General features: G+C 34.2%; 1 protein-coding gene across 1 annotated transcript; it reads left to right on the top strand.

Moving 5' to 3' along the window:
• The first annotated feature begins 6,013 nt into the window (after nt 1-6,013).
• Nucleotides 6,014-8,663, top strand: LOC107851490 (scarecrow-like protein 3). Its single transcript, XM_016696540.2, has 2 exons — nt 6,014-6,475; nt 7,131-8,663. The coding sequence occupies exon 2, from the start codon at nt 7,141-7,143 to the stop codon at nt 8,551-8,553; it is 1,413 nt and encodes a 470-aa protein (XP_016552026.2). The 5' UTR covers nt 6,014-6,475; nt 7,131-7,140; the 3' UTR covers nt 8,554-8,663.
• Nucleotides 8,664-9,578: the final 915 nt, after the last annotated feature.

The raw sequence follows: 9,578 nt of genomic DNA, 5'->3' as shown, positions 1-9,578 counted from the left end.
TTAGTATTTAAGATACACCTAGGTTCTTAGTTCTTGTAAGGGTTAATGTGTCACTGTCTATCCCTTTCATTCTTATAATTGTTTGTTGTTGTTCTAGTGAAAACCCTGGGTTGTTGTTATCTCGTGTTGTTGTTCTTGTTATATTGTGTTCATCACGTGTTATCACTACTGTTTTGGTTTAGAAATACCCCTTGTGATCCCTTTGGTGGTCTCGATTCTCTTGTGTTTTAGCTACTGTTGAGAGAGTGTTCTTGTTGAGCTCTCGGTTTCTCTTGTGTTTGTGACTTATTTCTGTATTGGGGGTTGGTTCCATTGTCACACCCCCCACCCCTCCCCCTAAACCGTATAAACTTGAACAAAAAGACATACACTTACATGATAGCGGGAGAATGTGTGTTGTTGGGAAGGGGTGGGATTGAGGGTCGAAATTGATAAGAATCCTATGAAAAAATCCTAATAAGAGTAAAGAAGCGGTATTTTGATCTTCAAAGTACAATCATAAAAAGTTTGAGAAATAAATAAATTACTCAATATAGAAACGAAAAGGGGCCAAATTTAAGTTCCTCTACTTTCAATAATTAGCTTACTTTTTTCTTTTGTCATACTATTGGGTCATATATGTCTCTGCCGTTACTAAAGCTTTCATCCATATCTTTTTGCTGACGAAAACCCTATCAAAAGTTGGAGACATAGTGGTCGGAGAATACGTGGTTTGAGGGGGGAGGTGATAAGAACACTTCGCAAAGCTCTAATAAAAGTAAGGAAACTGTATTTTGGTCTTCGAAGAATGAAAACTATATAAATGAAAAGGGGTCTATCCTCCACTACTTTCGAAAATTGACTTACTTTACTCTTTTATCATACTATTCGATCATATTTGCCTCCGTCAGTAGTAACGTTTTCATTTGTATCCTTTAATTAACGAAAAAAAACAAATCGATATAAATAATCTATTTTTGGGAAAAAAAATATTCTACTCTTATTCACCCGATCTGACCTATTTTAACATAACATCTACCCAAACAATTTGGAGACATGGTGGCCGAAAAATATGTCTGTGTGTTCATGTGAATAGACTAATAAAAACCCTCGTAAAACTCCAAAGTCTGAAGATTGATAAGAGGTACTTGTACTCCTTTAATAAGTAAGGATATTTTGGTCTCCAAAGTACTACTACATAAACACACAAAAATCAAGAGTTCTTTCTTTTTATTTGGTTGAGAGTAAATACATAATTACCCCCTGATGTTGGCTGAGATTTTCAAAAATACACCTAAACTTTGAATTCGACCTATTACCCCACGATTCTTACTTAATTCGTTTCAAATACATCATTTTTCGCTGAATCTCAGCCACAACAGAGAGAGTGAACACGCGCACCAATCAGGTGTTGCCACGTGTTAAATATATTTAATTTTGTATTTTTTTTAATAAATCTTTCCTTTTTATTCAATCTATCATCCACCCCACCCCCTCCTCCCCATCCCACCCCATCCAGCACCCCTCCGGCGTCCAGCAGCTCCCTTCCACCCCCACCCCCATTCAGCACCCCCACCCTCCGTCCAATACCCCCACCCTATCAGCATCTCCCTTAACCCTCTACTTCGTCAAAATAGCTTTTCCCATCTATTTTTTTTTGTTCAAATCAATTCAAAAAAATGTTCTATGATTGAATTGAGTTTTAAAGATAGTTAAATGATTGAATTGAGTTTTAAAGATAGTTAAATGAGTTTTGATGGAGCAATGGAGTTTTAAAGTTTTTTTTTTTAAAGCTTCAATGGAGCTTTAATGGAGGAGCTTTAATGGTGTTGAAGAAGATATTGTGTTAAAGAAGATATTCTGTTGAGCTTTAATGATATTTTTTTTTTTTTAAAAAAAAAAAGCTTTAATGGTGTTGAAGAAGAAAGGGTGGGTTGGGGGGGAGAGAGGGAGGGTACCGGGTAATTTTAAAAAATAAATAAATATTTTTTTTCTTTTTTTTTAAATATACAAATTATATATTAATTATTTACACGTGGCAGCTTTTTATTGGTCAAAAGTCAATTTTAAGCCCTTTCACACGTCTGTGGCGCGTGTATACACACAGAGGTCCAAAATGGTGTATTTGGAACGGAATAAAAAAGAATCATGGGGCAATAGATCGAAGTTAAAGTTTATATATCTTTTTTAAAATTTCGGACAACATCAGTGGGATAATTATGTATTTACTCTTTGGTTGACATACATAGTTGTGCTCATTTTGTTTACTCTGTATAACGATAGTGTTTGAGTCAGTTTGTGGATACCATGACTAATTTCATGAATTCAAGATCTCCAATTGCATAAATATTCGAGCACAAAATAGAAAGAGGATTCTTAATATGGATAGCCATTAATGTCATTTTTACATATTAAACTGCACGCTCTGTCCTTCAAATGAACTAGTCGTTTAGTTTTATTTTGGAAGTCAATCTTATGCCTAGTAAGTCTCAAGTTTTTAAAAGACGTAAAATATCACTTATGAAACTATAATACAAAAATAACAAGTCATGTCAAAATTATTTATTTTGATGAGCTAAAGATCAACACAAAATAGGGACAAAAATGTAAATAACCCCTTTTACAAGATATTAGCCTCATGTAAATAGGCCCATAGGCAAATAAAAAGAGGCCTAGAAATGTAAACGAGTGTAGATATGGGCCCAATAGCCCATAACACCCAAATCAAAACCCAATCAAATACGTGGCATCTTTAACATTGTAAACGTGGCCTATTCTTTCAACACTAGCCTTGTTAGACTTCTCTTATTTTTTTTTTTAGTTACTGTTTGGTGTCTGATATTCGTATTGGAGTTTGATAAATTTTCGGTGAAAAGTTCCATATTGAAGGATAAAACGCATCTTAATAAAGATGACTCTGTACACGAGGAGACTCGAAGCTGAAATCTTTGTTAAACTTCCCTTATATTTCAAAAATTCCAAGGAAAAAAAAAAAGAGTCGAAGTCAAAATTTAAAATTAATTAATTCATAATTCAATTTTGATTTATTTTCTATTCAATGTATGATATCCATATTGGATTCGGACAATTTCAAATTCACGCTGAAAAGTTTCACATTGGGAGATAAAGCTCTTTCTAAAAAGGGCGATTCCGTACCCAAAAAATTTGAACCTGAGATCTTTGTTAAACTTCTTTGTTACATTTTAAAATTTTCAAGAAAAAAATGAGTCGAACTCAAAATCTAAAATTAACGAATTCAGAATCCTAATTCGTTTAAGTAGCTAAGTCTTCAGTTAAATATTTGAGTAAAACATCTAGTACCCCTTTACTATGACCTAACCTACTACAACATATTCTAACTTTATGGGAGTCCTATTACCTCCCGAACTCAATAATATTTATATATATTTAATTAAAATTATTGAGTTCAACTAAATCCGATAACTCTAGACTAATGCCCCTAGTATTTCAAAAACCATCCAATTTTTTCTATTCATTATTTTATGTTATAGCTAAGATTGTAACAAGTGGATGACAAAACCATAAATGGTGGAGTCTACATTTGGCTTTTTCTTTAACTCCTTTGCCTCTTTGTCTTGTTATATATTAGGACAAAAGAAGATAAATACCAATTTGAAAAGTATTTTGGCTATATTACACAAACAAACAAAATATTATTTGCAATTTCCCACTATTCCATACTAAATTACAAAAGAAAATGATGGTATTTTTACTTGTCTTTGTTAGGGCATGTTTGGACTCACATATTTTTTTAAGAAATATTATAATCTTTTTTTTTTTGAATATCATAATTTATTTATTTTTGGCCACCCTTTGATTCCCTATACATCTTATGTCATGACAAACATACAACCAAAAAGTTGTTCCACACTTTAAATTCTCTTTAAGACCAAAAAAAAAAAGTAGTGGGGAGGTGGGGGTTGGGGTTTAATTAGTTTTAAAATTTTATTTTTTATTTAATATTATGTATTATATAAAAATTATAATTTGATCTATTTAAATTTGAATTTTATAAAATTCAATTAACATATAAGTGATTTTTGTTATACATAGAATTTAAATTTAAAATCTGTTATTAAATAGTTTGATTCAGGTTTCGATAAACTCTTGTTTGAATCCGTCGTCATACGCTACTCGTGTATATGCAATAATTAAAGTTAATCACCGCGAAAAAACATTTTGTCGATAATCACTGCGCGAAAAGCATTTTACCTTTTCCCCATTTTAGGGATTAAAGTTGCGTTTTTTCCGTGTAGGATGAAGAGTTTTGAATTAACAATTTAAATATTTTTTTAAAAAAAATAGAAATTATGCTCGGCGATTATTCCAAAGCACAGGCGTTTATCATGGTGAAAGATTAAACTGAGATAAAAATAAATACTGATTTACTTAAGGTAAAAAATTCTATAATTATTTTGCGTAGGGTTTAACTTTACATGCATCATGATCATTTAAATAATCTCTACATTAACGAATTACTCAAAAACTAACTTAACATCGAAAAAGGAGTACAATAAATCAGATTAATTTGTTGCATTGTAATTTTAATATAGTAGTAAGAACATAACACATGATGTATAATTAGGACCAATTGAAATAATATTACAAACATCTTGTACTAAGTAGACAAAAGTGAAGAGATAAAGTTTATTATTCATCGAATTTTAAATCATGCGTTGTTAATTTTTTGATTATGAAAAAAAGAGGTAATATAATCAACTACCTTATTAATTACTCGATCTTAGTCAAAAAGTCGAGAAAGATAATACTCTAACCACTAACTGCATATAAAAAGTTAAGTATGATTAAAATTCCAACTAATAACAAAAATAAGTTATTGTGTGTGAGTCAGAATCAAATTCAAGATTTTAGATTTCAAAGTTTAACTTTTAAAATTATTAACGTCGAACTTAATTTATTTTGAAAGTAATGAGTTCATATATATAATATTTATCAACAATTTGTCAATCGATAACTTTCATAAAAAATATAGACTTATAGTATATAACCTAGAAGATTTTTTCTTTTATATATATGAAAAAAGACAATCCATTATACTAAAACCTTTACTACGTGTGAAGTCTGAAAAGGATCAAATCATAAATATTTCTTATCAAAGCCCTATCTTGCATTTCTATAAGAGGTCGTTGTTCCCTCGTTTTGAATCTGTAATCTCTTGGTCACAATCTTGATAGTCTTTGTAAATTCACTTCTTTATATTGTAACTTTTTTTAGTGAAAATTTTGACCCTCGTACTGTTCAACGTCATGTTCACTCCTGAGTGGTGAATCTTTATATTCTAATTTTTCTTAGTGAAATTTTTAACTCCACTACTGCTTGACGTTATGTTCACTTCTAAGTGGTGGATCTTTATATTTTAATTTTTTTAATGAAAATTTTGACTTTACTACTACTGCTTGACGTCATGTTCACTCATAAGTGGTGAATCTTTATATTTAAACTTTTCTTAGTGAAAATTTTGACTCTACTACTATTCGATGTTATGTTCACTCCTAAGTGGTGAGTCTTTTTCAGTGGAAATTTTGACTCTACTACTGCCGTTCGACGAGATTCTTTGTTAAATGGACTTTTCAATTTTATTTTTTTTAATTAAATAGACTACAATTTATTTTTTGGGGGGGAAATGACTCATTTTTTAGACTGATCTATTATATATTCGACGGATATATAGACATATCGATTATCGATCCGACAAATTGATCATCGATCCAACTTATATATGGACAGATCGATTATCAATCCAATGGATGAGAAAACAGAAGTAGGTCATTTGCTAATTTTAAACTCGAAGAGGCTTAATAGTCAAATCTTCTCAGTAGATCATTTGCTAATTTTAAACTCAAAGAAGCTTAATAGCCAATTTTTCTCATTCTCGACGTTATGTTCACTTCCGAGTGGTGAATCTTTATATTCTAACTTTTCTTAGTGAAAATTTTGACTCTACTACTATTCGACGTTATGTTCACTCTTGAGTGGGAGTAGGGGTGGGGGAGGGAGTGGTGAGAGAGATTTAGGAAAGACTAATAAAAAGCTAAACAAAAAGTGCCAAAAAAGGTTGCTCATTTTCTCACAAATTCCATGTTGTTCAAGAAAATAGCAAAAAGACAAGTAATGCAAAAACAGTAAGGACAAAAACCTCACCCACGCCATTGTCGACAAACGTAGCCATGAAGAAACTCTTTCATAACCTGACACAACACACTTAAACACCCCACCCCCACGTCAAACACCCCACCCCACGCCACCCCACCCCCCTTCACACATCTTTAATAAGCACCCCGAACAATCCCATTTTCTTATTCATTTCCTCTCTCTTTCCTTAAAAAGTAAAGAGTCTTGAACTAGTTTTTTCACTATAGGAAGTAGCTTTTCTAGGGAGTTGTTTAGTGTTTTTTGGTGAGGTTTTGATGTTTTGAATAACCCTTTAAGGAACTTTTGATTCTTTCTCTATTTGGTGAGTTCTTGCTAAATTTGAGTTGTGTTGATTCTTTCTTTATTTAGTGTGTTCTTGCTAAATTTGAATTGTTTTTTTGGTCTTTCTTTGTGTACTTTTGGTTCTTGCTATGTTTGGTTAGTTCTTGTCAAATTTAAAGTTGTTTTGGTTTTTCTTTGTGTGCTATTGGTTCTTGCCATGTTTGGTTAGTTCTTGTCAAATTTAAGTTTGTTTTGGTCTTTCTTTATGGAGTTTTGGTTCTTGCTAAATTTGGTGAGTTCTTGCTAAGTTTGTCACTTTGGTTCTGTTTTTACTTTGTTTTCTGTTTGGTGATTTGTCAAAAACTGAACCAAGATTTCATTTTTACCAATTCAAGTTTCTGTTTTTATGCTGAGTTTTAAAATTTTGGACTGAAACACTAGTTGGTTTGGTCTCTTTTCCTTGTTTGAGCTGTTTTTTAATGTATCATCTAGTTGTATATACTCTCTGTGTGTGTCTTTCTTGATACTTTGTAAGAGCTTCCTTGTGTTATCTTGATCTGGTTTATTTGCAAATTTTGTGTCTTGATTCAATGTTCCTTAGGTGTGTGAGTGTTTTCTTTAGTAGTTCGTTGGCTGCCTGAGGATTTAATTCCCGGCCTTGTAATCTCATTGGCATTTTCGCTTTTCTGTTTCAGTTTTGAGACAATGTTACAAGATGATGGTTCTTCATCAGTGACTTCATCATCACCACTTCAAGTATTTCCCGTGATGTCTTTATCACCGGGTTTGGGTTTTGGTTCGTCGAATCAGTGGCTTAAGGAGCTGAAATCTGAAGAAAGAGGGTTGTATTTGATACATCTTTTGCTTGCTTGTGCTAGTCATGTGGCTTCTGGTAGTCTTGAGAATGCTAACATCGCACTCGATCACATTTCGCAACTTGCATCTCCTAGTGGAGATACTATGCAAAGAATTGCTTCGTATTTCAATGAGGCATTAGCTGATAGGATTCTTAGAAGTTGGCCTGGTCTTTTTAAGGCCTTGCGATCGACTAAGTTATCGGTTGTCTCGGAAGAAATTCTTGTTAGGAAGATGTTTTTCGAGATCTTTCCGTTCTTGAAAGTGGCGTTTGTGGTGACGAATCAAGCTATAATCGAAGCTATGGAAGGGGAAAAGATGGTTCATATCGTTGATCTTAATGCTGCTGAACCCTTGCAATGGCGTGCGTTGCTTCAGGACTTAAGCGCTCGTCCTGAAGGACCGCCACATTTGCGCATTACGGGGGTTCATCAGCAAAAAGAGGTGTTAGATCAAATGGCACATGTGCTTACTCAAGAAGCCGAAAAGCTCGATATCCCTTTTCAGTTCAATCAAGTTGTTAGCACATTGGAGAATCTTGATGTTGAGAAGCTTCGGGTGAAAACCGGGGAGGCTCTCGCGATTAGTTCAATAATGCAATTGCACACCCTTCTTGCTCATGATAACGAAAAGAAGTCCCCCTTGCCTCTAAAGCATAAGAACGGTGTCACCTTGCCGAGGGCACTAATCAACCAAAACACATTCGGGGAGTTTCTCGAGAAAGATATGGCTAACGGTTGTAGTCCAAGCAACGACACAGCTTCTTCATCCCCGCTGTGTTCAACTGGTTCATCGAAGATGGATAGTTTCCTCAATGCTTTGTGGGGTTTATCGCCAAAAGTTATGGTGGTGACAGAACAAGATTCTAATCACAACGCGACAACTCTGATGGAGAGGCTATCGGAGTCTTTACATTTTTACGCTGCATTGTTCGATTGTCTTGAATCCACGCTGCCAAGAACATCATTGGAGAGAATAAAGGTGGAAAAGATGCTATTAGGCGAGGAGATTAAGAGCATTGTAGCATGTGAAGGGATCGAGCGAAAGGAGAGGCATGAGAAGCTCGAAAAGTGGTTCCAAAGATTCGACACAGCCGGTTTTGGCAATGTGCCTTTGAGTTATTACGCTATGTTGCAGGCGAGGAGGTTATTGCAGAGTTACAGTTGCGAAGGATACAAGATCAAGGAAGAGAACGGCTGCGTGGTGATATGCTGGCAAGATCGCGCTCTCTTCTCTGTGTCGTCGTGGCGATGTAGGAAGTAAAACTAAACTTGGTTCTCATTGTTAGGCTTTAAATGTATCTCTTCTTTTATGTTGTAACATAGTTTAGTAGAACTTTTGTTAATGAAACTGCCCTTTACATGTTCGAATCATTTTATCTTTTTCGATCTCATATGAGTTCCTCCAGTCTAATGTTTGCGTACACTCCAGCCTCCCCAGAGCCCCTCATGGGGTTACACCGAGTATGTTGATGTTGTTTGTTGTGTGTTTGTCTCTCCGTGCTAAACAAGCTTTCTATATTTAGATATAGGCATCGGAATTCAAAAATATTATCAATCTCTTTTTTGATCTGTCGTCAAAATGATCATGTCACCTCCTTTTTCGGTAGATGAGTATAGGATTGAATGTATCGAATTGCATGCACCTCGATTATTTCACGGGTACGTTCTACCTCATCACCAACAATATCTAATGGGCCACTCCAATTTGAGATTTTCTTCAACTAAATTTGGGCCTGCCTTGTTTTTGCTACTGGATGGGCCCAGACCTGTTGATGGATTGGGCCTGATTGATAGCCCAATTGACATGTTGAACTCACTGTAGTCTGAAACTAAGCATTTCGTCTATAGACATTGTAGAAAAAGTCTAAAATTTGAGGAGAAAATGGTCAAAAACCTCTTCAACCTTTACCCCAAATCTCAATTACACACTTATACTTTACGGGGGTGCTATGATCCCCTGTACTATTTAAAAGTGAAATTATTAATCCTTAAAAACTCATACCCACATGTGTATTGGAGAGTGAGCACCACGCGTGTGCCATGTAATGCCACGTAATATTTCCACGTAATTTTCGATTCTTACTATTTTTTTCTTTAATATTTCCCTTTTCCATTCTCTTTTCTCTTTTCCCCTTTTGTAAATTTCCCGTCTTTCATTACTCCGACAACCAAAGAGCCACCAATAATGAAATTGGAAATGACGAACAAGTATTGCCGCTATGGAGATCTTGGTCATATAGAAAGAAATAGTCATAATAACCCCAAGAAATTGAAGTATCCATCTTA

Source organism: Capsicum annuum, chromosome 12 (assembly GCF_002878395.1).
Source record: "Capsicum annuum cultivar UCD-10X-F1 chromosome 12, UCD10Xv1.1, whole genome shotgun sequence".
Taxonomy (NCBI): Eukaryota; Viridiplantae; Streptophyta; class Magnoliopsida; order Solanales; family Solanaceae; genus Capsicum; species Capsicum annuum.
The sequence above is the reverse complement of the archived record's forward strand: the minus strand, read 5'-3'. Positions and strand labels throughout refer to the sequence as shown.